The 27,221-nt window shown below is 51.5% G+C and overlaps 11 protein-coding genes across 11 annotated transcripts; 6 read left to right on the top strand and 5 right to left on the bottom strand.

The window, feature by feature from the left end:
- Positions 1–319: 319 nt before the first annotated feature.
- On the bottom strand, positions 320–1,864 carry NECHADRAFT_85557 (uncharacterized protein; the record flags this gene model as incomplete). Its single annotated transcript, XM_003039735.1, has 1 exon — positions 320–1,864. The coding sequence occupies one exon, from the start codon at positions 1,862–1,864 to the stop codon at positions 320–322; it is 1,545 nt and encodes a 514-aa protein (XP_003039781.1).
- A 1,428-nt stretch (positions 1,865–3,292) lies between these two features.
- NECHADRAFT_72198 (uncharacterized protein) lies at positions 3,293–4,438 on the top strand. Its single transcript, XM_003039930.1, has 2 exons — positions 3,293–3,408; positions 3,457–4,438. The coding sequence occupies exons 1-2, from the start codon at positions 3,313–3,315 to the stop codon at positions 4,306–4,308; spliced, it is 948 nt and encodes a 315-aa protein (XP_003039976.1). The 5' UTR covers positions 3,293–3,312; the 3' UTR covers positions 4,309–4,438.
- A 1,094-nt stretch (positions 4,439–5,532) lies between these two features.
- Positions 5,533–8,112, top strand: NECHADRAFT_96635 (uncharacterized protein; the record flags this gene model as incomplete). Its single annotated transcript, XM_003039929.1, has 2 exons — positions 5,533–7,274; positions 7,323–8,112. 2 exons carry the CDS (start codon positions 5,533–5,535, stop codon positions 8,110–8,112), a joined length of 2,532 nt encoding a protein of 843 aa, XP_003039975.1.
- A 989-nt stretch (positions 8,113–9,101) lies between these two features.
- NECHADRAFT_85554 (uncharacterized protein) lies at positions 9,102–11,721 on the top strand (the record flags this gene model as incomplete). Its single annotated transcript, XM_003039928.1, has 2 exons — positions 9,102–9,158; positions 9,580–11,721. The coding sequence occupies 2 exons, from the start codon at positions 9,102–9,104 to the stop codon at positions 11,719–11,721; spliced, it is 2,199 nt and encodes a 732-aa protein (XP_003039974.1).
- A 1,650-nt stretch (positions 11,722–13,371) lies between these two features.
- On the top strand, positions 13,372–14,493 carry NECHADRAFT_85553 (uncharacterized protein; the record flags this gene model as incomplete). The annotated part of the gene is made up of 1 exon (XM_003039927.1): positions 13,372–14,493. One exon carries the CDS (start codon positions 13,372–13,374, stop codon positions 14,491–14,493), a length of 1,122 nt encoding a protein of 373 aa, XP_003039973.1.
- Positions 14,494–14,641: 148 nt separating this feature from the next.
- NECHADRAFT_50509 (uncharacterized protein) lies at positions 14,642–16,336 on the bottom strand (the record flags this gene model as incomplete). The annotated part of the gene is made up of 2 exons (XM_003039734.1): positions 14,642–15,758; positions 15,810–16,336. The coding sequence occupies 2 exons, from the start codon at positions 16,334–16,336 to the stop codon at positions 14,642–14,644; spliced, it is 1,644 nt and encodes a 547-aa protein (XP_003039780.1).
- A 1,105-nt stretch (positions 16,337–17,441) lies between these two features.
- Positions 17,442–18,473, bottom strand: NECHADRAFT_50289 (uncharacterized protein; the record flags this gene model as incomplete). Its single annotated transcript, XM_003039733.1, has 1 exon — positions 17,442–18,473. The coding sequence occupies one exon, from the start codon at positions 18,471–18,473 to the stop codon at positions 17,442–17,444; it is 1,032 nt and encodes a 343-aa protein (XP_003039779.1).
- Positions 18,474–19,993: 1,520 nt separating this feature from the next.
- NECHADRAFT_96633 (uncharacterized protein) lies at positions 19,994–21,568 on the top strand (the record flags this gene model as incomplete). The annotated part of the gene is made up of 3 exons (XM_003039926.1): positions 19,994–20,261; positions 20,291–20,318; positions 20,578–21,568. 3 exons carry the CDS (start codon positions 19,994–19,996, stop codon positions 21,566–21,568), a joined length of 1,287 nt encoding a protein of 428 aa, XP_003039972.1.
- Positions 21,569–21,939: 371 nt separating this feature from the next.
- On the bottom strand, positions 21,940–23,015 carry NECHADRAFT_85549 (uncharacterized protein; the record flags this gene model as incomplete). The annotated part of the gene is made up of 3 exons (XM_003039732.1): positions 21,940–22,024; positions 22,073–22,473; positions 22,605–23,015. The coding sequence occupies 3 exons, from the start codon at positions 23,013–23,015 to the stop codon at positions 21,940–21,942; spliced, it is 897 nt and encodes a 298-aa protein (XP_003039778.1).
- Positions 23,016–24,356: 1,341 nt separating this feature from the next.
- Positions 24,357–25,316, bottom strand: NECHADRAFT_50118 (uncharacterized protein; the record flags this gene model as incomplete). Its single annotated transcript, XM_003039731.1, has 3 exons — positions 24,357–24,799; positions 24,852–25,100; positions 25,151–25,316. 3 exons carry the CDS (start codon positions 25,314–25,316, stop codon positions 24,357–24,359), a joined length of 858 nt encoding a protein of 285 aa, XP_003039777.1.
- Positions 25,317–25,716: 400 nt separating this feature from the next.
- On the top strand, positions 25,717–26,944 carry NECHADRAFT_85547 (uncharacterized protein; the record flags this gene model as incomplete). The annotated part of the gene is made up of 2 exons (XM_003039925.1): positions 25,717–25,751; positions 25,870–26,944. The coding sequence occupies 2 exons, from the start codon at positions 25,717–25,719 to the stop codon at positions 26,942–26,944; spliced, it is 1,110 nt and encodes a 369-aa protein (XP_003039971.1).
- Positions 26,945–27,221: the final 277 nt, after the last annotated feature.

The raw sequence follows: 27,221 nt of genomic DNA, 5'->3' as shown, positions 1-27,221 counted from the left end.
AAATTAACAAGCGGGGTTTTTCCGCGGCGACCTCCGTCAGGTTGTCACGGGAGTCCCGGCTAACTCACGATGCCTCCACCCTCGGTTCATCCACACCGCGAAAAAGATGTCAGCGGTATCGGTAGCTTCGGATGAGTTGTCCCGGCCGTTACACATCATGCTGCCGGGAGGCGGGGCTTCGACTGCGCCGCCGGTGTGGTCTTCGGGCTTCCGGGCCGAATCCACTTTGACCGAAAAGCGGAACGGAACGGAACGGCAATCACGGGAGGGTATGGACTCGTTCAATTCGTCTTATTCTTGGGCTTGCGCCTCTCATGCTCTATTTGGGGTTTGGCTGTAAATACTTGGGCTTGTCCGGGTCATATCCAACCAGGCAATTGACCGTCTCGTTACCCTCTCCGCTATCATTAATCTCCTTGCCTACGGGACCACGCCAATGTCCAGTCAGTTTAATGTAGCCGTCAAGTGCATTGTTCAGAGTATGTCCAATCTCAAGCGCCTCAGCTGCACGTGTGTGCGAATAAAAGGTCAGTAGACTCTGTGCTGCTTCCCGCTCACCCTGCTTGATCATGGTCAAGGCTGTCTTTTCCACCCAGCCATGGACTTGAACTCTAGACGCGGTCTCAAAGTCCGTGAGAACGTCTGTCACGATCGGGTGGTAGCGGTTTGGGTCTGAGCACATGTAGTATAGCACCCTCTTGAATACTCGGCCGGCAAACTCGGAGGCTTCTTGGAGTTGGTAGTCGGGGTTCAGGAAGCTGCTCGAGGCGCCGGTGGTCAGGTATCGGTGTTCGCCATACTCTGGAGGAATTGACTGAACACCGAGCCACCAGGGAATAAAAGGTGTCGACACAGAGCCAGTCGGGGCATTCCAAATCCGCAGCATGTCGCGATCGATGCCAGCATGAAGACTGACAACCTGTCCGTAACCAGCCTCGTCGTCGGCGATACGAGGATCTCGAACTCTCTCCATCATCTTCTCCTCCGTCATGGGGACCATCTCGAGGGTGGCGTTCTCAAGCGCAGCCTGCGACATGAACTTGTATCCTCCGTCGCGGGCCTTGTATCGAGGATCTTGCGGCCCGTAGACGTTGAAGATGTTGAATGGCTTGCCGGAGGTCTCGTTCCACCAACCTTGCTCAACAGCAAACGACACAATATTGTCAGAACCCATAAAATCGAGATCCCGGGTAAAGTTGACGGGAAAGTCCTCGATGTATCCCGGGTAGAGGACCTTGACATCGTTAGGTCCCAGTCGTTGCGCCGCCCACAGCTTCTTGCCACCAGCCATCTCCCAAACGACCCAACCCTCGTCCTTGTCGGCGATGAGATGAGAGTTACCGCCATAAGTTGATTCGCCATACTTTTTGATCAGATCTCCAATAATCTCGACACCTTCACGAGCAGTGCTGGCCCGCTCCATAACAATGCGGGCCAAGTCGCTGTATTGTAGACCGTGCTGAGGGTTCGGCGTCATTTCGAGAAGCTCGTCACGATTATCCGCCCAAACATCACGAACAGCAACGCCCTTTTCGTTTAGGCCGCCATTTGTCAATGGCGCTGGGAAACCCTCATAGTCCGAGTACTCCATGCTCATGTATCGGAGGGTATGGTTCACTTGAGGAATCTGAATGAGCTCTCCGGGAAAGGTAGCATCCTTGGTGACACCGACGCTGATGGTCGCGTTTGGTGGATGATCGCGGGCTGGGAAGAGCTGAAGCCAATGGCTAGAGACCTCTTCTCCAGTACCTCCGACGATAACGCTGCCGTCCTTGGTGAGGTTCTTGCCGACGTAAAAGGCATAGCTGGCTGAGGCAGGACAGGCCAGCGAAAGAGTCGCCGCCAGAACAATGTAATTGACCATAATCCTTAAACTTCAACCTCCATAAGAATAAAGGAAAAGCTGTAAAAAGTCGGGGAGCCAAGCCTGACGAAAAGACCGCAAAGAAGCAGGCCTCACCATGTTATAGCCTCAGTTTCCGCACGTGACTGTCGCTCAATTACTCAAGAAGGTAGCACGAGGCCGAAATTACAGAGTCTAAAAGTCTCCCCACAAGCGGGGAAGAAGACGGCAGGGTGTTTCCAAGCCTAGCCTAGTGATGGTCAGGAACGGGAACTATACGATGATAAGAGCTTGGAAAGGTCGGTCTTGGCGGAGGCCTAGGGTAGTATGGATGGATGAGCTACGGAGTTGTCGGGGAACTTTGAGAGATACGAGTCAGTGAAAATCGGTTAGTAAAAAACAGTTAGCTAGCTCGAAATATTACTAGATATAGAAGAGACTACTTTCATAAGAACAATACAAGATTGCGGTGCCATGTCAACTTGGCTATGGTTTTGGGACCCGTATCAGTCAAGTACTCCAAAACCACTCAGGAACACGCAGCCTTCGGACACAGCGAAGCCAGTTCTCATACTACTTCACTCATCACTCGAAACCTCTCCTGAACACTTGTAAGAGACTCTGATGCACAAAGGAGTCAAGTCAGGTCGAGTCAATCACTTGTGGCGTAAGGGAAAGCTTGCAGTATAGTGTTTAATAAATCGTTCGTCTTCAACAACCAGTAAGGTGAGATGGCCGAGCGGTCTAAGGCGCTGTGTTCAGGTTCCACAAGAACTAGCAACGATTCGCAGTCTAGAAATAGGCGTGGGTTCGAATCCCACTCTCATCATCAACTTTTGCTGTTTAAGAGCATCTTCTTTTTGCTTCTTGTTATTGTGCAATTGTTGTCTTAGCAGCGCTGCTTTTCTCTTTGAATGGCGGCTGGTGGCACACGTGACCGAGTTCTCGGTGTGCCCGAATAGCCAGCCGATAACAATGCCGAACACCCATTGATATCACATCTCGTTATCGAGGAACGACCGGCCAACCTGTGATGTCATGTTATGCCGTGTTCCGGAGACGGAGCGGCTCGCCGTGGTCGGTGCCGATAACAACGAGATTTGCCATCCCGGATGGGGCGACGATCTGCTTGACGGTCTTGGGCGCCAGGTTGCGACGGAGGACCTCAACGCATTGCTCTTGTGATCAACGACGGCCAACCTTGGGAGAAGGAATATGCTCAACTTGCTCTAGGTATCTACTGAATGTTTTTCTTAATTTTAATACAAAAAAACAACTCTTATCAGTAAAGAAAACCCCCAAATGTCCAAGCGGCCCGATGACGGCAAAAGCGCCGTGTAGATGGCCGTGAACCAAGGTTTCCGATCGGCTGCCACGGAACGACGTCATCAAGTCTCGCAACATAAAAGCAGCCAAACGCGACTTTTTCAACACAGCAGCAAGAGCCTCAAAATAAAGCGACATTCAAAATGGCATCCAAGCAATCTGAAGTGCCCAATTTCACGCCCAGCGACTATGTCAAGTTCTTTGGTGCAGGCGCCCTCGCGGCGACGTCTACGCATGGTGTAAGTGCTTTCTTCACGTGTTGCATTGCTTTGAGCTAACAATTCAAGGCCGCGACGCCAATTGATGTCGTCAAGACGAGGATTCAGGTCGATGATGCCTTGAAGGGTTACAACATGCTCAAGGCTGGTCGGACCATTGTCGCCAAGGAGGGCGCATCAGCGCTTCTCACGGGTTTTGGTCCTACGGCTGTTGGTTACCTGGTCCAGGGCGGTGCCAAGTTTGCCGGCTACGAGTTCTTCAAGAAAAAGTACATCACACTCATTGGAGGACCCGAGAAGGCCGTCGACCATCGAACAGGCATCTACCTCGCTGCCAGTGCATCCGCCGAGTTCTTTGCCGATATTCTCCTGTGCCCACTCGAGGCCACACGTATCCGTCTCGTCTCTCAGAAGGGCTACGCCAATGGATTGGTGTCGGGCTTTGGGAGAATGGCACGTCAGGAAGGCTTCAAGGGTTTCTACTCTGGCTTTGTTCCCCTCTTGTTCAAGCAGGTTCCCTTTGCTGTTGGTCAATTTTCGGTCCACGAAGCAGTCAACGAGATCATTTACCGTGCCATGGGCCCCGAGCGCAAGGAAAAGCTCACACGGCTTGAGTCAACAGCAGTAGAGCTCACCTCAGGTGTTACGGCCGGTGCTGCAGCGGCCGTGCTCTCTCACCCCGCCGACACGCTGCTATCAGCCATCAACAAGGGCGCCGGCGATCCGAAGCAGGGCGCGACAAGCCGCATGTTCCAACTGGCAAAGGAATTTGGACCCAAACGGCTCCTGCTGTCGGGCCTGGGACCTCGTGTGGTGATGACATGCGGTCTTGTGGGAGGGCAGTTTGTGATTTACGCACAGTGCAAGGCGTTGACGGGGGCTCCTCCAAGCATTGAGATTCACAAGGAGGCATCGCTGTGAGAGGGGGATTGATGATTGACGAAAGGGTTTAAGAAAGGCGTTAGGGCGCTAGGACAAGATTATAGAGGTAATAGGTATTTATGTTGTAGAAAAGAATTGTTAGAATGAAGAGATTTGATGCTATTGATGCAAGAAATGCCCGACGTGAGCTGTCACTCCGATGGTTTATCAATTACAGGGGTAACCTCATTGCAACCTACCAACCCGAAACGATGCTCATTCCCCGACATGCCCTTGCTCGGGGCCGTGCCGCTTATTGAGCCGCCTATTGATTTACCGTCTCGACCGTAGCGCGCCATGCAATCTTGAGCACGGGTCGAGACCTGGCCGTGGACGAGATCCATCAGGAGTGGCGTCTCAGATGGCGGAGCTGTGGCGTCGTTGAATAAGAGATGCTGTTGGTGGGAGCCATCATGAAGTTTTGAGCCAGCCGGTAGATGGGTTACGCGTAACCGAGGGGGACACATTGCGATGTGTCAGGAAAATAAACAGACATAGGAGAGTTCCAGGCAGAAGAATTATTGCAGCATTCACTGGCTGACGATCCTGTTCATCTTTGTCTGAGAAGAACTTGTCTACTTCGGCGATACTTTGTAGTCAGCATTTCATGCAACCAAAAGGCGCCAGCTGGCCTCGCTCCCAGATTTAGATTGTGGCGCAGTCGGGGGGTTATTGTGGCATTGGTGGAAGGTGGCCGCGTGCTCTTTCTTCCCTGTAGGCACCCAGTAACTAACGCCCCCCGGCCGTGGTCCCCTATTCCAGGTTCCAGCCGCAATTTGGTACCTGGCTTGTACATGGTAGCCTTCCGCTCTCAGTTGGAGGCCACGACATCACCAGCGACGCAAAACAGCTCCCGAGTTTGGGCTTCTCTTTCTCTCCATCCCCGACCCTGGAGCCCGCGCTCATCACCGCGTCGTTTTTGGCCGATTACTAGGTATGGTGATTCCCTATTTGCTCAGAATCCGCAGTGCGACCTTTGTTGATAATGCCCTGGTTGTCCCGGCTTGTCGGACGGATTGCGCGTGGCAATATCCGACCGTCAGCTTCTGTCGAATGCAAACCTTCGCGACGTCTTGATCTCTTCAGCGCTGACACTGTCGCCCTCTACAGTTCTCGATTCTTTGCTTATCGCCCGTTTCAAGATTCTCTTGATGTGTTAGACTCGCTCGATTCCGTTCCCTCGCGTCGTCTTTGCGCTGCAAAGACTCCCTCCCTTCCTTCAACATGAAGATTGCCTCGTTCCTTAGCATTGCCGGCTTGACCGCGCTGGCCCACGGTTCCAAGATCGCCCGAGACTACGCCAATAATGACTACTACGTCCTGCATCTCGACAGCACGACAGCGCCCGACCAGATCGCCAACCGCCTCGGACTCACCCACGAGGGTCAGCTTGGTGCACTCGATGACCACCACGTATTCCGTGCCCCCAAAGTCGAACACGATGTAGTAAAGAGAGAAATTACTGAGCGCAGGAGGAGGAAACGAGACATTGGCGGCTTAGACCCCCTCGATGGTATTCTTTTGTCCAAGAAGCAGCTTGCGCGCAAGCATCTTGAGAAGCGAATCATCCCTCCGCGTCCCAGAGATTTGCCTGTCGCCAGCCGAGGCAATGGCCATAAGACAATCGATATTGCGGCTCGAGATAAGGCTGCTGAATACCAGGCCACGATCATGAAGAAGCTGGAGATTGCCGACCCTATCTTTACAGAACAATGGCATCTTTACAACCCCATTCAGCTGGGACACGATGTCAACGTGACTGGCCTTTGGCTGGACGGAATTACAGGACAAAACGTTACTGTGGCAGTTGTTGACGATGGTCTGGATATGAACAGCGATGATCTGAAGCCCAATTACTTCGCTGCCGGTTCCTGGGACTTTAACGACAACGATCCTGTCCCCGCCCCCGAGTTGGACGACGATCGACACGGAACTCGCTGCGCCGGTGAGGTTGCGGCTGCTCGTAACGATGTTTGTGGTGTTGGTGTTGCCTACGACTCCAAGGTTGCTGGCCTCCGAATCCTCAGCAAGCTGATAAGCGATGCGGATGAGGCCGAGGCGCTCATGTACAAGTACGACGACAACCATATTTACTCGTGCTCTTGGGGCCCCTCCGACGATGGCCAGACCATGGAGGCCCCCGATGTGGTGATCCGGAGGGCGATGCTCAAGGCGATTCAGGAGGGCCGTGGTGGCCTTGGCTCCATCTACGTCTTTGCCAGTGGTAACGGTGCCGGTGCTGGAGACAACTGCAACTTTGATGGATACACCAATTCTATTTACAGTATCACCGTGGGAGCTGTTGACCGTACTGGACAGCACCCCTACTACTCGGAAGAGTGCTCAGCTCAGCTGGTCGTCACCTACAGCAGTGGCAGCGGCGACGCCATTCACACTACCGATGTCGGAAAGAACAACTGCTACAAGGCCCATGGTGGTACATCTGCTGCGGCTCCTCTTGCAGCTGGCATCTTTGCTCTAGTGCTTCAGGTTCGACCCGACCTCACTTGGAGAGACTTGCAGTACCTCGCCATGGACACCGCTTTGCCCATTGAGGGCGACGAAGCCAACCAGCAGGATACGGCGATTGGCAAGAAGTTCAGCCACACCTTTGGATACGGCAAGATTGACTCGTGGGCTCTGGTTGAGAAGGCGAAGGACTGGGAGTTGGTCAAGCCTCAGACTTGGTACTTCTCTCCTTGGATCCACGTCAAGAAGCCCATCCCCGAAGGCCGAGACGGTTTGAGCGTCACCTTTGAGGTGACCCAGGATATGCTCAAGGATGCCAATGTCGCTCGCCTGGAGCATGTCACCGTCACCATGAACGTCGAGCACCAACGACGTGGTGATCTCAGTGTTGATCTCATTAGCCCCAAGAACGTGGTCAGCCACCTTGCAGTCTCGCGAGAGCGGGACGCCAAGGCCGAAGGTTATGTCGACTGGACCTTTATGAGTGTGGTGCACTGGTAAGTCTGTTCTGCGCCGCTCAGTGAATCTACGCTAACATTGAACAGGGGTGAGTCTGGTGCTGGAAAGTGGACCATCATTGTTCGCGATACCGAGAAGAACCAGTTCAAGGGCAAGTTTATCGACTGGCGCCTGAAGCTGTGGGGTGAAGCCATCGACGCCGACAAGGCGACCAAACTGCCCATGCCCGATGTTCACGATGACGATGATCACGATAAGATTGTTGAGACTACAACTCTGCCTGCTTCCACAACTTCGGTGGCCTCAGCCACTAAGGGAACCCTGGTAGAAAAGCCTACCGGCCACCCTGAGCGACCTACAAACCCAGCTAACCCCAGCGGCACGGAAGAAGCAAGCCCCTCTGGCACCGAAGAGGCGGCCCAAGAATCCACATCCGCCTCGTCATCCTGGGTTTCGTGGCTCCCAAGCTTTGGTGCCTCCAAGAAGGCTCAGATCTGGATCTACGGAGCCATCGGCCTGATCTCAGCCTTTTGCATTGGTCTTGGTGTCTACTTCTGGATTGCCCGTCGCCGTCGTCTACGCAACAGTTCCCGTAACAACTACGAATTCGAGCTCCTTGACGATGAAGAAGCCGAGGGTCTGAACACTGGTGAGAAGGCTGCCGGTGCCAAGGCGCGCAGGACCCGGGGCGGAGAGCTTTATGATGCTTTTGCCGAGGGCAGCGACGACGAGCAGTTTGAAGATTACCGTGACAACCGAGACCAGTCAAACGACCGATTGGCGGCCGATGACACGGAGCACTACGCTGTCGGAGACGACAGTGACGACAGCGATGATGAAAAGGGCGAGACAAGACCTCTGGGAGGCGGACGATGAGGTGCATCAAAATCAGTACACGCCGACATTGGATCGTGATCCTTGGCACGACAGTGCGTGTGGGCATCTTGCATGGGACGAATGGAGTTGATGACTCTTGTTTATGTTGGTACAAGTCGTATAATCAAATAGATGTTGGATTGGCGTTTTTGGTCTTGGTCCATTCTTGTTACTTAGCTACCTACTACAATACGATACATCTACACTACGAATGTGAGAACTCGCCTCTCTGCCTTTGTACGCAGGGCCATGGAAACCCTGCTTACGTTGGCATGGATCTCTATTCAACCCGTCCAGAACGTTTGGCCTGCCTGATATTGAGTGGTAAGAATAATACAACAATAATCTAGGGTCTTTCTCCTATGATCTCTCTTCTATAATTCTATATAAAACCAAACTTCTATCTTTTAAATCCTTTTATTCCCCGTAAAACTTGAGATCTCAAACCATCCTCTGTGTCCATGTAACCAACACATAATTACTCTCGGCCAGCCATACACAACCCTAAAGCTCGTGACGTTCACTTTGTCCATCTCACCTACTGCCAAGCATCTTTCCCTTCAAGTTATGCCCAGGCAACACCATCATCATATACTCCACGCCAGTTCCACCAGCGAGCACTGTGGTCCGCCGTGCATGACATCGCAGATATGCCACCGCATAGCAGGCCACGCCGACACCAAGACAAGCCCCAGATATCATATACGGCAGATCACAGGCGAACGCGACCCAATGTACGACATCCCATGCGGCCCAAACAAGAACGTTGAATAGGGTGTCCCCTATGGATCGATCTATACGTGTTTCAGTGACATCGACAAGCCAGAGTTGCAGAGTGACGATGGCTAAGATGGATGCGCTTGCAATTCGAAGTCAGTATAAACAGTGAGAGGAACAGTAAGAATCGGCCATACGTGCTAATAAACCCAATGAATACATCGCCCTCTGGACGGATGTAGGTTTTCTCAATAACGCCTGTTAATAGCAGAATGACCGTCACGATCTCGGCCATCAATGTTGCAAGAAGCCACCTAACCGATATCGCAGTAAGTGTGTGCTCCAGGATTTATGACTTGTGAAAGCTGACCATTGTGCATAGATATCTGGAGCTTGCAGTTAGCAGACATGACATGATGGTGTAGGAACATTTGACTTGCAGAAGTTCAACGACCTGGCTTCGTCACCAAATAAGCGTATCTTTTCCCTGAAAGAAATGCCCATGGTTCTCATCAGACTATTTGCAGCGTGATTATCAGGCTGCAAAAAGAGACGGGAAGACCCTGTATTATACCCGCCCATGCCTGGCGGCTTCTTTTCAGCTTGGGTCGCCTCATGCGGCCAACATAGCGGGCGCCTATTTTTAGAAGTCAGGCTGGCGGCAAGAGAGCAACAAGCAGAATTAAATCTTCCAGTTTGATTCTGTTTTTACTTTTATCAACATGAATTCTATTAACTCAGTGAATCAAGTCAGACATGAGCTCCCAAATCTACCAGAAGCTACCGAACCCGGCAACCTCGATGCGTCTCCTCCGGATAGAGCCCGGCTGGCCAGCGGATCCCCTTTCGGTTCAACTCACGGTGGTTCCGGACCGAAACACGGCGCCTAGCTACGACGCCCTCTCGTATGTCTGGGGAAAGGATCTTAGCCCTGAACCTATCTTATGTAATGGTTCGTCCATCACTATCACTGCGAATCTCGAATCAGCCCTTCGCGCCCTTCGGCCGTTCCCTGCCGTCGGAAATCCTGCCCAGTACGGAGTGGATGTCATTGATACGGACCATCTGCTACATTCCAGCAAACATCCGTGGAAAAGCTTTGCCCACAATCGCAATGAAGTGGAAGTTATCGAGTCTCGGAGGGTCAAGGCATGCTCAGATCAAACGACTGGGTTTGTATGGATTGATGCGCTTTGTATCAACCAGGCAGACTTGAAAGAATGCGCGGAGCAAGTCAAAGGTATGCGCGGTATCTACACGACGGCCAAGGTTGTGCGTATATGGCTTGGTACAACACTTGTTACCGTAGAGGGTGTACCACGAGTCTTTCCTGATGTGAAGACTCGCAAGCTCGATGCTGCCTTTGGCCGTATCCGCTTGACTGAGCTTGGTCACATGCCCGTGGTATTGAGCTTTTTAGCACAAGGTCTACGGAACGGAAGACGAAACCGCGAGGACCCCAGCTACATTTCCGTACCGGGGGCCACAGTCGAGACTGGGAAGGGTGAATTTCGCTCGGTCGGCTTCCCGGAGGCCTATGCCCCCGAATGGGCCATACTGATCGGGTTCCTTGAGCAGCCATGGTTTCACCGTGTTTGGATTGTGCAAGAGGTTGTCATGGCTCAAGAGGCCAAAGTAATGATGGGTGACTGGGAGATGCAGTGGGAACCCTTTGCGCGAGCCATTGACATGTTGGAACAAGCAAAGCTCTCAATCTCGTACTCTCTGGAAGTGCGCAGTAAAGAGGATCTCTGGAAAGGACTGCCCCTTCATGAAATCCGATACCTCGGTCACATACGTCAACTACCGGGCCGTACTAGCTATCTCCTCCCTCTCCTTGACGATTCACGTCAACGGAAAGCCACGAAACCGGTAGACCATGTCTTTGCTGTCTTGGGCATGGCCAGCGAGGTTGTCAACCCAGATCCCAAACGCTCTGATCTGTCGAGGTTCGTCACTATTGACTACAATAAACCAACGGCTGAAGTCTTTCGAGATGCGACCTGGTTTATTATCCTAAGCCATGTGACACTTTATCCGCTTCATATGGTGGAGCTGAGCGACGACCGGACAATGCAGGACTGTCCCTCATGGGTTCCTCTCTGGACAGAACCCCTAAAGGCGATGGGCCTGCATCGGGACCTTTTCAATGCGAGCCTGAGCAGGAAGATGGATATTGATTGTGATGACGAGAATACATTTCAAGTCTCGGGGTACGCCTTCGAGCGTGTACAAGCCCTCAACACGGGTCTAAAAACCGCGGCGCAGACAACTGCAAACATGAACAGTAACCCTGCTACCCATTACCCACCTCACAGCGAGGACATTGAGTTTGTCACATCAGCCTGGAACCTCGCAGAATCCTTCAAAACCAACACGGTAGGAGCGAATGGGTTGCTGCAACGACCCTATCAGTCACCCGATGCCGTGCTAGAGGCATTTGTCTACACTCTTTGCGGTAACTGGAACGATGGCGACGACAGGGCCGACGCATCTAGCGAAGTTATCACCTCGGCAAAAGCCTGGCTCGAAAAGTTTATGGACCGATTTTCACAGTCCACTTCCCTTCTCAATAGGGCATGGCGCGCTTTTCAGGAAGCTACTGCTTTAGTTGATCCGCTATGGTTCCACGCTTGCATGTTGAGAGGTTGCATTTCTCGGCGTTTCTTCATGACGTCTGGCGGGTTTATGGGCATTGGTCCCGAGTCGATGAAGGAAGGTGACGTGGTAGTTGTGATTTTTGGGTTGTCTTTGCCTTTTTTGCTGAGAAAGAGTGAAGCGGGTGCAAACAAGTTTCTTGTTGTTGGGCCTTGCTATGTACATGGCATCATGGAAGGGGAACTAGTCAAGGCGTTAGAGGGTCAACCTCCTCAGGTATTCACCTTGATTTAGTCGAATGATATTTAGATATATGTCCCTGCCAGCGATGATGTCTACAGAGCAGTTAACTTTGTTTCAGAGGTATTCTGAGTCTGGACGGAATGGGGCATTGGTTCATACTAGCCAGTGTGTCGTCGGCTCGAGAACATCCAAATGAGGTTGGTGGAGGAACCATTGAGGGTATTTTGGGCCATGTTCGGCTAGAATATATAGCGCGAGCTTGCACTTTTAGCTTGTGTTGAAGATTGATCGTAGAAACAGCTCAGCCAGAACGTCTTGTAATTGCTTGAAGGAAACTTCAACAATGCTACGTCGCATGTCAGCAAACCTAAATGTCGAGAGGCCAGCCCCGTTGCACCCATGCTGACGGTTAACAGATGGTACACAAACAACAAGGCTTATCCACTCTCGTTAAAGTCGGGGCGCCACAGCTGATCCAGGTAGACTGACAGCAGACGCCATGGCTCCCACCGAGCTCGAAACTCCCAGTTGGGGCTGGGGTTACACTCTACTATCTATGAATTATTTTGTGAGGAATGTATTCTCTTAGCTCGGGTCCTGAACAATCATGATAGAGTGTATCAAACTGCGGTGTAGGAGGAAAGGTGGTTATGGCGATCTATTTCTCCTTTTAGGTGACATTAAGGATTCTAGGTCTTAGAAAACGTTGAAATATAGCTTCTGATGAAAAGTAGTCAAAACCTCTTTGATAGGAGCGAGATTCGTGAATAGGTCAGGGTACATGGTTCCCAAATATGCACCTAGACATTCCCCAGCCTTCACGCCTCGGCGTATGAGGTCTGAACACGGCGAAGCTGCCTTGCCGTCAGTGGAAAATGCTATCTCAGTATTGAACTATCAAAGCTGAGACAAAGTTAAGCATCTTAGCCCCAGAATATAACGAAGTACTTTCTCCGAGGAGCCCTAAGGGTGGCGCATCTGAGGATTCTCTTCCTGATAACCTCCGCGCTCATACGGATGGCGGCGGGGGAGGCTGATGAGCTAGGTAGGGCTTGGATATGCGGTGTACCATCCATCGAGGGGTTCGGAATTTCACAAACATGCAATGGAGCCATCTTCAGTAACATGATCTTCGTTTTTATCGAAGCGTACGGACATGTTCGCTGTTAGATTCGTTATATATCTTAGTATCTTAAGCTTGAAGGCCAGCTTTGCTCCAGCCGCCCACAATTCTGATAGCTTGTCGTGTCTGGTCTGGAATTCGGGCTCTGAGCCTCAGATGACATGTCATATTTGTCGTTGAGCATGTGCTGCGCCAAACGTTTGGTTTGTAAAGCGGTGGCTACAAGGTTCGTAGAGCGTATGAAGACGGATGCCCTGGCGTTGTGTTGTTTAGAGGGGGCTGACTTGGCGAGACAGCTTCATAAGCTAAGCCACCGACACAACATCCATCACATACCTATGCTGACGCGAAGAGGAGTTAGTAGATTCGACTTATCCCTTGACCTCTAGGTGGCGCCGCGCCGCCAACAAGGCTCCAACCTGCGCCATAGCGCCATCGCCTGATTTCGATCATCAGCTCCCAAGTTGAGCGTTCAAGGCGTTTTGTAGGGCTTGAAGCAGGAGGAGAAGAGTCTGGGGTATAAAGATGTGAGTCATGGCAACAGACACCAAAGACAGCGACCGAAAAGCAGACGCAAAATGAGATTCTCAGACACGCTCCACTTCAACAACCTCGAGTACTCGAACAAGCTTGAAGGACTCGTTGCATGCCATCGCATTAATGAGGTCCGAGAGCGCGAGGTGCTCAAGAACCGTCAGATATACGGCTACTCCACAAAGATCGGGATGGGCGCCATTCTCTGGCTTCCTACCGCTGGACTGTCAACCATCACGTCCGTTGTTGGCTTCCGCCAGCTCTGGGTCGCCTGCGCAAAGCTCGACGTGATCAATAGCATCATCAAAAAGTACGGCATCACACCACATCAATGTGGCTTCCGCGATCGTGTTGTTCCCATTGTTACCAACGTGCTGACGGCTGGTATTGGCTTCGGCATGTCATTCCTGCTCAGCGATGTTGCTGCCATGGGCGTCGAGGGAGCATCGGCGCAAGGTGTTATGTTCGATCCGCCTACCAGTGTTGGGGAGGTGGCGAGCTCGGCTGCAGCGAGTCCAGGTTCATTCGTTGATGGATTCTTCCACGGCGTTGAAGCTCAAGTCGATTCAGTTTCCGCGGCGCTCGACCCCGGTAACACCGCTGCCAACGTGACCCAGGCGACCATGGAGAATGCTGTCCCTGTGTCAGTGGGCGCCGAGTTCATGGATGGTGGGAATGTCGGATTCTCAGCAGCCGCTGTCGTAGAGAGGTTCCTCGTGCAGCAAGCCGTGGCAAGCTCCCTTGAGCACATGGCGGACCAGAGTGCGCGCAATAAGCTCTACAGGAGAATTGCCGAAGAGGATCAGGTTGCTCAAACACGCCCCTCTGAGGAGATGTACGAGTGGCAGCAAGACCTAGAAGAGGTTCACAATGCCCTTCATTTGCAATATGCAGAGTTGATCACGGCACACTCAGAGTTGCTGAATAGAAACAGGGGCAAGAACGGAAAACAGCATCTTGCTACTCAGTCCACACAGATGCGAGATAAGGTAGTGTCTTTAGACGCAAGGGCACGAGACAACCGTTTGGCCGCTGAGGAGTGCCAGAAAGCTCGGTTTGTGAACGCGTGGATTTCTTGCTTAAAGAAGTGGGAGGAGACGATGAAGGGACAAGCTGGTATGCAGGCGGAGTGGCAGATAATTATTGAAAAATGGAAACGGGGTTGAGTACTTATTGACTGGATATAAACATATAAGAGAGTAATATAAAAACACATGGGCTATTAGTTTAAGCGTCTCTTAAAATGTCACAAGCTCTAACTGGAGCATTTATTCTCTCCACTCAAACGAGTCTGTACAAGCTAAGAACCGTCGCTCACGCATTATCTTTTAATTTGACATAGCTCAGGATGCCCTCAAAGTCTCCTCCGCCAATCACGCTCAACGAAGCTTCAACTGCAATCTTCCCCCACACATATCGCCTACCGCGGATGCCAATCTTGGTGAGAAACTCCATGGGTTCCTGGCCGTTAACAGCCATGAAGGCCCTAGGTCCTTTTCCTATCAACTTAGCATTCGTCCACTTGTTCAGGGGAAAGGTGTAGTTTAGGGTGTAAGCTGAGTCGTCTGCCACGAGGGTTACGTTGGTGGTGCTTCCGTGCCCAGCCCAGAGTGAGCTGTCGGGGCCTGTAAAGATTGGCTCAGGCTTTTTGGAGGTTGGATTGATGGAGAATGAAAAGGTGTAGTCTCGTCCTTTGGATGATAGAGGAATTGTCACTTTGCAAGAGGGTAAAAGAAGGATACCTCTCTTGGAAAGTTTACAGGACGATTTGGCATCGTAGCTGTTACCAGACTTATCCTTGACTATACTCTGGTGAGAGTTGTGGGTAAAGTCATACTCTAGAATCGTGGAGCCCTTGGACGGAATCCAGCGATCCAGATTTTGGCCAGGAACAAAAGGTTGAAGGGCTTCAAAGAGCGACGGATATTCTTCCTCTGTCAAATTGCCACCCCATTGCTTGTCAGCAAGAGCCGGAAGGCCATCCCGCCAACTGTAATACGTCTCCAAGATGGTAGTCGAGTTGGGGCCCCAGTCAGTCCACAACGGAGCGATGTGACCTTCGATTCTCGGATCATCGCCAGACGTATTCTCGGTCTCGTTGACAGGATCAAAAATGCTTGGCGCAAAAGCACTCCCATCAGGGGACCCATGGAATATGAAGGTCTGATTCAAGACCTGGGGGTAACCGCTTGACCATTTCGATACAACGTACAGGTCATCTCCTGAGTTCAAGACGTTGTAGTCGTTGGCGAGCCAGTCTGTAACGGCGTGTGCTTCGAAGTTGGCCCAGTGTTGAATCGAGACTGACTTGTCTACGTTGCTGCCCGAGGATGGCGGAAAGGTTCCCCAGATGCGGACTTTCTTCCCGGATTCTTGTGTGATGAAGTAGTTCAGCTCGTTTACGAATCGTTCATACTCAGCTGTCAGAGCACTGGATACGGAATTAGTGACCTGTTCAGGAAGTCGAAGGCTCTTTGCTTACTTTTCGTCGAGGCTACTATCCCTGTATTCGTGTGCACCGATGGAGACAGTCTTGCTGTGGAACCACGGCATAAACACCTTCCACACCGTCTTGACGGCGGGGATGGTTTCCGGATGAGTGATGTTGAGCAGCGTGTGGTCAGAAGACATGCCAATCTGAGGTTTCCATTGTGAAAAGACCAAAGCATGACCGGGGGCCTCGATCTTGGGCAGGATAGTGACTTCATGGGCAACGCACTTGGATTGAATGTCGTCAAAGACCTCGCGGGTATAAGACTCGTCCGGTCTCTTGTTTAGACCTTTGACTTGCGGGTCGTCAGAGTACAGTCGGAAAGTGGCGTACAGCCTCATCTGTTCTTCAAAGTCAAACAGCTCTGGGTTGTTCCAGAGGTTATCGCTGAGATGGAGATGGAGGGTGTTTTGTTTGAAGAATGATATGTATGAGCAGAGCTCCACGATGAAGCTGAGAGGATAGTACTGTCGAGCAGCGTCGAGCTGATATTGTGTCAGTGAGAGGATTCTATTCATAGACTGTTTGGACCATGAAGCCTACCATCATTCCCCGAGTTCCTCATCCCGGACTATCGTGAATACTGCCAGACAGCAGTTTTCCATCTGTAAGTAATATCTGTTGAAGCATCGTTCGAGTCCCCCACCAAACACCCGGCGGACTGGCACCTTTCACTGTAATCGACTTGTCAATGTCAATCGAGTAGCCCTCGGAGGTCTCTCGGCCCGCGACATCGAGATAATCGCCTGTTCGGCCAAGTGTCAAGAAGATAGTTCCTGGACGAGGCTTGGAACCAATTCGTGTTGCTAGCTTGAAGCCCAAAGAAGATAAATCTTCCGCGAAGGTTTCAGCAAACTCGGCCAAGGAGGGGGGAATCAGCGTCTGGCCATTGTGATCACGGACGTTGGCGTATTTTGCGTCGACAACAATGGAAGTGAATGAGGAGAATTCAGCCGTCTTGGCATGCTTCCAAGAAGTAAAGTTGGCAGTGGGGATGCCTGGGAGGATCGAAGCAGCTGACAAGACGACAGAGGTCAAGAGGGTTAAGAGGGAGAGACGCATTTTGAGTTCATCTCATTGTGACTTGAGATTTCCACTGCGAGTTAATGACCAGGTATCGTTGTGGAAAACATGCTGGTTTATATCATGTTATCATGTTGCATCTCCTCATTGCCATCCCGACAATGCTTCCGATGTTAACGATGCGTCCCAGCCATATCTCCGTTCCCCATGGGACGCCAAAGAACTTATCTCTAGGTTCTTGGTGACATCTGATTCTCGTGGTTGATCGATCTTTCCTCTAAAGGGAGTAGGAGGGTTTGACTGGGAGCCTGGCGGATAAACCGACAGACGCCAACTAAATTGTGTCGGATAACCTCAACGGGACCCAACAATAGCAGCGTTGCATGGTACGCAGTTAGATACTAAAATCGGACGATGGAAATGTAACGAAACATGACTTGATATGTATACATTTGAGAGACCACAATCCAGTGCTCACTTCTGGTCCCCCGTTCCGTCAACCTTTCCGGAGCTGGTCAAGTTATCTTGCTGGCATGACGCGAGTTCGGCGCTCTTTACACACAAATCTAATGCAAAGAGGGTCGGTAGAGCCTCCAGACTTCATGGCCAATAGACATCTAAAACATCAACAGGAGAGCCACCCAGTCTCGTGCCTCCTCCAGGAAGGTAAATCCCATCATTGACCGCCACAGCCGACCCTCCGTGCCTGGGAAGCCTCATGGCATCGAGCTTCCTCCAAGCCTCGGCCTTAGTGTCAAACACCTCGACGTCATTAAAGATACCTTCTGCTCCGGCGGCAGTGTTGCCCTCGCCTCCCATGATGTAAACCTCGCATCCAATCGTGCCTGAAACGACACCTCCACGGGGAGTAGGCATTCTTGACTTGCTGGTAGTCCATCCCTTGTGCAAGTTCTTGGGGTCGAGGATGAAGACGGTGTCTTTTACGTTGTGCTGGCCTCGGAGCCTTCCTCCAAGAACGTAGAACTTGTTTCCTACAACAGCAACACCAGCATGATCTCTTCCTTCGGGAATCTTCCTCGCTGGCTTGGGAAGTCTGATCCACTTTGATGAGACTGTGTCAAAGGCTGATACAAAGTCGACAGTATCTTGCTCTCCGCCTGGACCAGGAACCAAAGTGCGCATGCCTCCCGCCATGTAAATGGTGCTTCCGTAAACACCCATGGCGGCACTACCCCTCTCTTGGCCGTCCGGAATAGGGTCCAGCGGCAACCACTCGTCTCGCTCAGCATAATAGACCCAAGAGTCAGGAAAGGCTCTCCAAGCGCCGTCAGAGGCAACAGAAAGCCCACCCAATAAATAGATCTTGCCGTCAGCCGCCACAACGTTGGGGTGATTAACCTGGATAGGCGCCGGGGCAACTGATCGCCACGTGTCGGTGGGGATGTCGTAAAGCTGTACTATTGAGGTTGTGTTGATACCCTCTCCGTCTGGATTTGGGATAATGCCACCAACAATGGCGAGAGTGTTCTCCGAGAGGGCAGCAACTGAATGCTCCTGTCGCGGTGCGATGGGGATAGGGGATAGGATTTCCCAGGTGCCTTGGGCGTGAGGGGTTGGACTGGCCAATGTGGCCGCCCAGAGGGTAGAAATGGCAGTAAGAGCAAGACGCATGCTTCTTGTGAGTGCGGTCAATGGAGGAGAATGCAATGAGGCTAGATGAAGATGGTCTTCGATAATGGGACATGAGTTTACTCGCTCTATATTATACTCAAGTTAATAAATCAGTACAACCTTTCCTTGCATATGAATTCAGAAAATGCCTCGTAATTGTCGTGGCTGGCAACTAAGACACATCATCTGCAACTGCATGCCAAGAGAATATGATCGTCATTGGACTTTCCCTTGCGTCAAGTTGAAGTTGCTGATGCGCGAATGTCATCAATTCGAAAGCCTGTGAGCCTCTCACGCTGACGCGTCAGATCAGAGTCTTGTCGGCTTTATCCAAGATTGCTCAATAAAGCCGATGCCAAGGTCAGATTTGAGGGGAGCAAATCCGATGTTCTGCTGTCATTGGCCTTTATCCTCGCGTCAGCTGTAGCTACGAGAGGCATGTTTGGCTGCCGACGGAACTGTAGCATCAATGTGAAGGAATGGTGCTCTTGCAAACGATAGCTGGCGTAATGCGAAAGGTGTGAGAGACTTAAAGACTTCCGAGGAGAATCGCCCGCTGTTCTACTTGGTTCCCTTTTTGGCACGGAACTGAGGATAGCTACTCATATTTAGGAGATTCCCATCGGCATCATATGCTTTATGCAATAGCAATCCTGTAGTGTTAAAAAACTATGTTGAGACATTAAAGAATTATTGGCAAACAAAAAAGATAGAGCGTCTACATCAAGTGCCTTAACTATTGACTATCTCTCTTTCAGCAAGAATAATGGCAAATCAAGAGCTGAATTAGGGTGTTAAGCATCCACTGCAACTACCACTAACCGCGCTGGACTGATACTACACGTTGATAAACGCCGGGAGCGCTCCGGCAAGACAAGCCCACCAAGTCCGTTGCTCGGAAGCCGAGGCACCGAAAGACACGGCCGAGTGGGGATTTCCTGTCACCGAGAAGACGAATTTCCTCTTGGAGTCGGTCAAGATTAGGTGCGACATTGGCTCATGGGCTCTCCCAGTGTCAGCCCGGGCTGAGCCGAGCTAATGGCATGGCTGGTTAGGGCTGCATCACTGAGCCATCCCGAACTCTTCTGACCAGCGGTGGATTTTCGTGATGTGCATCAATCCAGGCAGATCAAGCCGAATAAGGCATCTAGAATAATTGACATGAAGACAAACTCGGGTCCTGATCTGCTTCTCTGCTTCTGCGCCTCGGTTCTGCCTGGGCTGGTTGAGGGGCAGTGCTGCGACACAAGCATGACAAGGTGCCACACAAGCTAAACAAGCTTTGAGCTAACCTTAATTGACGCAGGCTAAATGTGCCTCATCGACAAAACGCCTTACTGTGACGTTAGGTGCATGCAAGGCTCACCACTCAGGCTAGTCCCTGCGAGGTAACCCACCAGGTGAGGCCTCCTCCGCAGTTGACACCTGATCGTTCGACTTAATACCGCTGCGTTCGACCATCATTGCACATCTGGTTCCGCCATTCACATTGATCACTATCGACACTCGTATCAAGAACTATGTCTGGACAACCCCCGTATTGGCAGGCGCCTCAGGGCCAGCAGCAGCAGGGCCAGCAGCAACAGGGCTATCCTGCTCAGCAGCCCTACGGTTATGCGCCCCAGGGACAGCAGCCGAATCAGCCCTATCCTTACGCGACCCCGCAGCAGTCATATCCTCAGCAGGGCCAACCGCCAAACCAGTCTTACTACTCGGATCCATCTCAGCAACAATATCCTCAACAGGGTCAGCCAGGTCAATATCAACAGCCTCCACAGGGCCAACCAGGTCAATATCAACAACCTCCTCAAGGCCAGCCAGGCCAATATCAGCAGCCCCCCCAGGGTCAGCAACAACAGGGCTACTACGGTCAGCAGCCTCAAGGAGCACAGGCCCCCTATGGCCAACAGCCTTCCCCGGCTCCATACGGACAGTGGCAGCCTCCTTCGAACTACCCCCCTCAACCACAGTATGGTGCACCTCAAGGTCAGGCACCATATACTGGCCAGCAGCCCTATCCAGGACAGCAGGGGCAGCAATGGCAGCAGCCACCATCACAGTATCCCCAAGGGCCAGCGCAGCCTCCACAACCCAAGCCCGTCAGCATCCCCGAAAAAGCATCGCTGGGATATGATCCTCAGCAGAAGCTTGAAACAATGGCTGTAGACAAAGCGGCCGACGTTGAAGCCGTTCGGAAAGCCATGAAGGGTATGGGTTGCGATGAGCGCACCTTGATTCGCGTTCTCACCAACAGCAAATACCGCAACCCCTGGGCCATGGCGCAGTTTGTCGAGGCTTACAACAGCCGCTTCCTGCGCGACTTGGCCAAGGATATTGAGAGCGAAACGAAGGGTAGCTTGGAGACAGGCCTTCTTGCACTGATCCGTGGACCCCTGGCAAATGACGTCTATGTCCTATCAAAAGCCTTGAATCGCCTGGGTACCGACGAGGAGGCTCTAAATGACGTTCTCCTGTGCCGCTCGAATGCAGACATTCGTGCTATCGCTGCCGAATACAAGCGTACCAGGGGCAAGGAGCTACTGTCCGATATCAAGGACGACGTCGACGACACTCTTTTCAGGCTCTACAGCATGGTCCTCGCTGGCACCCGCTTGGAGGGCATCACGGCAATCGACCCTGTGGAAATCGACCAGAAGGTGACGGAGCTTCAGAATGCAACTGAAGGACAGATCGGCGCAAACGCCATCGTCGTGGCTCAGATCTTTACCAGCAGCAGCGACTTACAGCTTCGAGCCATCAGCGATGCGTACCAACACAAGTACCGCCGAAGACTTAAGGACGTGATTGAGAAGGAATTCCGCGGCGACTTGGAGGATGCTCTACTTCTGATGCTCGACCACGCGACAGACCCGGCACTCTTTGTGGCATCCAAGCTGAACAGGCCCTTGAAGAGTTCCCGCAAGGAGAAGCACTTTATCAACAGACTTCTCGCGCTGTACTGGCGTCCCAACGGGATTCAACTGGCACGAACAGGGTATGAGACATACTTCAGGGTTTCTTTGAGGTCGGATATCAAGGCTGGTTTGGACGGAGACTTTGAACAGTTGGCTCTAGCATTGATTGGTGAGAAGTAGTTCGTTTTGCAAGATATTTGATGAATATGGCTATGATGAGGGATGAATCAGTTAGCTAAGTAGCTTCTCTTACTTCGTACTCTTATGTCATGCACGATTATGAACGAAACCCACTTGAATCATCTATAGAAAGCGTCCCTAGGATTTATTTCGAGCCAATGGAGACGCATCTCGAAGCTGATAGTCACTGAACGACATGGCTGTTTCCGAGGTCAGAGGACAAACTTATATAACCATCTATGGGCTTGTCAGTAAATCAAAATAAATAGAGAGCGAAGAGGAATCTATGTATAGGAGTTGAAACACTTCATTATCCGTCATACATCGACAAAACGTTTTACACAGGTCCCTTTTCCTGTCCCGTTCCCTTCTCAGATAGCTCCCCCAAAGAAAGCACCAAGTGCCGACAGAACAATTCGGATTCCGGCTTGCAACTCAAGCTCAGGTACACAGTATCTATTATTGTTAGTTAAGCTTGAGTAGGATGCAGGAATGGCAACTTACGTATCTCCGGCGAGTTCCAGAAAGCCAGCCCAGAAGATCCAATCCGCACAGAAAGTGAACATTCCCAAGACAACACAGACACAAATGACGTATTTCATCCGGAGGTGCTTGGTCAACTCGCTTGAAGGAAAAAGGCCCGTGCAAAACACAATCAAAAGGAGTAGGGCAGCGCAGCTGCTGCCGAGGTGATAAAGAGCAGCACCGTGCATCATCTTTGCCGCCTTGGGAACTTGACCGTAGTTTGAGTCTGTGGGTAGGTACTTTTGGTTGAAGGCAAAGTAACCTATCTTGCCAAGGTAGTACAGGAGCGGGATCTGGATAAGAAGCTCGGCGATCAAGGCGCTTGCGGCTGCTGAGCCGTGTTGGAGTTCAGCGACCAAGCCTTTGTCGGCTGCGTTGGCCTGTGCGGTAAAACGAGTTGTTAGTATATTATCCGAAGGGAAATAGAGTATCGGCAACAAGGTATCGGTAGATGACATCTAGGTAACTGTTGCGGGCTGTCCTCCGTTGCCTTGAAGAATAAAAAACGTACCTGGGGAGACTTGGCAAGCAGCTGTACCCAAAAGGCAATGAGAAGACAAAAGAATGACATCCTCGGAAGGGTCAACTGTAGCAGAAAGAGCGAATGCCTTGGATAGTCGCTGGAACGGCCTTCGTGCTGTGCAATGATGACGACGTTGATGGCTGCAGCGGCGAGCGAGAATCCAAACGGAAAGACCCATGTCAATCGCCAGGCCCAGGCTTTCTCACTATCAAGCTTTCCAAAGGTCAACCATCTGGCGATGTCGCGGTGGCCGACGAGAAGGCACAAGGTGCTGATGATGGCGGCGGTGACAGCATATGTGGCGAGGACTCGAGACTTGGAGGGGCATGACCCGGAGGTTGATATCAGGGTGTAGTCCCACGGGATGTATGACTGATACTGTGTTGAGTATTGACTCATGTTGGATGGATTGGCATAGAAGGCGGCAGTTGTGAAGAGTGGTAAGGAAACCAGGTCAAAGCAGGGGGATGAAAGGTAAGTAACACTCCTTATACCTACTGTAAATATGCCAACATTCGAGCTGTGGCTGAGTTAAAGAGCAGGCCCTACGGAGTAGAAGCCGGTCTGTCTTACTTGCATCAGAGGCAAATGTCTCATGAAGTGGCTGGGCTGAGGCTCTCTGCACATTAAGGCACCTCGTCGTTCGCGTTGGATGGCGAAGTGGCCTTGGGGGGAAGCACAGCCTCTTTCAGCTCATTTGGGCAGGCTTCTGCCACCGCCATGTCTCGGGGCGCCAATATTTGGCAACGTGCCATGACGTTCAAAAATCAGGCTGTGAGGGTTAGAGCCATAAACCCCTGAATCAGATGAAGTTGCGCAAATGTCGGATTGTCCTGGGTGTGCATCTGTTTACTAGAGGTGCGGCCGATTTACGCGGCTCTAGCCAGATTAATTGTGTTCTTCAGCCGGTACAGCTGTGGCTGCATATACGGGTGTTGGCGAACGGGTTCGGCGGCCGGTTCACCCAGGTTTGGGCTTGACCAAGCCGCTCGGTAGAGCCGTACAAGGCCTCAAGTTCCTACGGATTGGCCGAACAAACCAAAGTCCCCTTTACAAAGTGCAGATAAGCCCGGGGGCTGAGATTGTGGAAATTACGCAACTGCAAGTAGCTCAGCCTGGTCGCGTCCACCACACCGGCCGAGTCACTCAGAGAGCCTGATTTCTCGGCCCCCAATTGAGGACTAATAAGGACACCTGCATGAGCCACATCTATCAGCTGGTTGGCGGAAGTCGTGTGCGAGTTGTCGGTAGTTGTTTCTGGTGCCTGACAGACGTATGTTGGAAGTCTGCCTTAGCCAGGCACTGTGAGTTCAGGGGCGAGAAATCTCGGCCCACAGACGAAAGCTAACACAGTCTGCGATTTTCTTGCCAACATTCCCGAGAAGGAGCCTTATTTGCGGATTTATTCCTATCCTTCAGAGACATAAGGATTTCGGAGGCTGGCGATTGGTGATGGTGCTGTCTGTCGTTGCGGTAAGAAACATCAGGGGCCAAATCCCTTTAGCTTATCCAAGCGGTGCAAGCCCAACAGCAATATTCTAAGTGGCATTCAGTGTATTCAAGTTGTATTAAAAGCTGAACTAGCTTGAGTCTATAAAAGTGCAAATGAATGTGTGTCTATATGCTTGTTCCATCATGGTGGGCCGAGTGCAGTCCTCTCAGTCCATCCACCTCATGCCTTATCAAAGCGTATGTTCCCCATTCTGCTGGTCGTCACCACCCGGCCTCCTGGGTTTCAGCTTAGTCCATGACAGTTAGATCAACCGAGGTGTCGTTGTTTGAGAGAGCCAGTGACTTGTCTTCCACCTGAATGATTTTTCCTGGATGATATACGTTAAACATAGCCGCTACCACAAGCATCAATGCCGCGTCAAAGACATAAAGATAGACTTCGGTGGCCAGAAGTGGTCCATCGCTGCCCATGACATACTCAGCGACTCGAAAAACAGATCGAATCATAATCAAGACGCTGGCGCCATAGAGAACCCACATAAACCGTCTCCATGGGATCGTTGTAGAGTAACAGACATTTGTGGGCGAAGCATTAATCCGGTAGTGGAAGACGCAAATGACAACAATGAAGACGCCAAAGAATGCGATCTGAATGCAGAGACCTGCGATAATGACGTTCTCGCCGAGCTTGAGGTCACTCAATGACTTGGCCTGGGCAAGGATGGCACCGCCTTGAACTGTGTTAACCAAATCCCCTCAATCCAAATCTTTGGGAACACTAACCGGCACCTTGGGTTAAAAACGATAAAACGTCGCCCAAGACGAAGATTTTAGTTAACCAATTCGCTCTGATCGGAGAGAGACGTTCGGCCTCGAGAAGTCTAACCAAGCGACCTAGGACCATGTAAATGGAGGCGGCGAGGAGGGCGGGACCCAGAAGAAGGGTCAGACTCTGTATCGTAAACGACCTAGTGGTCCAGTCGGGAGTCTCTGTCGCAGATAAAGCTCGACCTATATATCCGACGATTTCAACTAACAAGACGGTCAAATTAGCAATTTAAAGCGCGAGTGTGGGAACTTACAGATGCAGCCAGCAAGGAAGGGTATGAAATACCAGGCCCGACATCTGATGAGCTGATAGAGGTGAAGAAGAGACGTTATGCCGAAAAGACTGATGAAAATAACAGCGGCTGGGAGGGAAGGATCGTAATGATAAAAGACAAACTCTCCTGGTTCGTTAGAGCTCATGATGTCGGTAAGATTTCAAGCTTGGTTTTAAGAGTCTGTGTCTGTCTATCTGTGTGATGGATACAATGAGGCCATGAAGCTCAACGCCTGACTTCTTTTATATGTACAATACAATGTGCATCCTATAAATAGGGATGAATGTTTATCATGAGTTTATCGCCATTGGGCCGTCGGGATCTTAGTGTCCCCGACACTAGCCAAGTCTTGGCACGAAATTAGGTTTCAAGTGGGATTTATCTCGGATTCCTCGCCCCACGTCCATGGCTTTACCCCTTCAAAATCCATCTGACCACCCAAACCATCGACACCCAGCTCCGCCTGACATCTCGTTCTCCAGACAACCAAACCAAATACTGCACAGTCGTTCAAATGGCGAGGATTGGGCACAAGAAGTCGCGTAATGGCTGTTCCCGCTGCAAGCAGAGAAAGGTCAAGGTCCGTATGCCTGGCGTGGTGCCCTCGTTGTGGTGCCCGAACCCGAAAGGCTGACACCCTAGCAGTGTGACGAAAGACGTCCATGTGGTGCCTGCACTAAGCGACACCTCTCATGCAGCTTTCCCTCAGATTCTGCTTCACCAAATGACCAGGTCAATCCGAACCCGAGATCCTTCACGTCAGAAGTCAAGGGGCCTGATAATGGCATTTCTATTGCTCCGAAAGCCGAGCAGCCGTCTAGTTGGACGCAGGACCTGGGCCTAATGAGCCACTACTCCTCCATCACCTCTGCTACCCTCCCTGGCGCCAATCTCCACGTCTGGCAGATTGAGATTCCCAGTGTGGCGATCGGCTACCCGTTCCTCATGCATCAGATTCTTGCCGTCTCGGCGTTCCACCTCGCAGGTTTGAACCCATCTCAAGGCCAAGCACATTTATCCAGAGCGTTTCAGCATCAGCATCATGCAATATCCGGCATCAGAGCAGAGGTCTCTGCTGTTACTGCAAAGAACTGCCATGCTCTCTTCGCCGCCTCGTCTCTACTGTTTATTGGCGCTTTCGCTGCGTGTTCTCCGGCGAGGGGTAGAAGCCTACGACAAGAAGTGGACGACATGCTGAGTGTTTTTACTCATGTTCGAGGTGTCAGAAGCATCCTGAATTCCTTCAATGGGGCCATTCGGGATGGAATATTGGGGGACTTTATGGAATGCAATTCACATACGGGAGGGACAGGTCTACTCACATCACTTCTACAAAGGCTTCCTCGCATCAAAGAAGACTTTGACACAAACGACACGGATCCTGTGGTCAAAGCTATGGCAGAGGAAGCAATTTTTGCGTTGGGAGAGAGTGTCGGGAGGTCTTCGGCCGCGACTCCTGAGCTGAATGTCGCCATCATCTGGCCCATGACCCTCAAGGACGGGTTCCTGGATCTGATCCGCGCCCGCCACCCAGCTGCTTTAGTGGTGGTCGCGCATTACTGCACGGTACTCGATGCTGTGGGCTCCAAGTTTTGGTTTCTGGAAAATTGGGGGAGTCGCCTGCTCACCGCCATCGTAGAGGCTCTTGAGCCTTGTTGGCACGAGTCAGTCAGATGGCCGATGGACTGCGTCAAACATGGCGCAGCTTCCGTTCAGCCCTGGGATTGTCGATTCAATACTTGGCCGAGAGATGAAAGGACGCAGGAAACGTAATCTCGGCACGTAGAATCGTGCTTGAAGAAGGATGACGACGATTAATGAGACTGTGTGTATTGAAGCCGACCAATCACATACCAGCATGAATCCGAACCCGAACTTTAGCGTCGGACTTGGCATCTATCCCTGTAATCCGACGCAGCCTTCTTCAATCCGAGGAGTTGCTATCAACGTGGCTGCGTTCGGTAGGTTCAATAAAGTCTGTTTCTCCCTTTGAATTTGTGCCATGCAGCTTCGTCAGTCCATCTTTTCTTTTCATAGCCTAACCTTGTTT

Source organism: Fusarium vanettenii (genome assembly GCF_000151355.1).
Source record: "Fusarium vanettenii 77-13-4 chromosome 10 genomic scaffold NECHAsca_82_chr10_2_0, whole genome shotgun sequence".
NCBI classification, from domain to species: Eukaryota; Fungi; Ascomycota; class Sordariomycetes; order Hypocreales; family Nectriaceae; genus Fusarium; species Fusarium vanettenii.
Note: the sequence above shows the minus strand (reverse complement) of the source record. Positions and strands in the feature narration are given on the sequence as shown.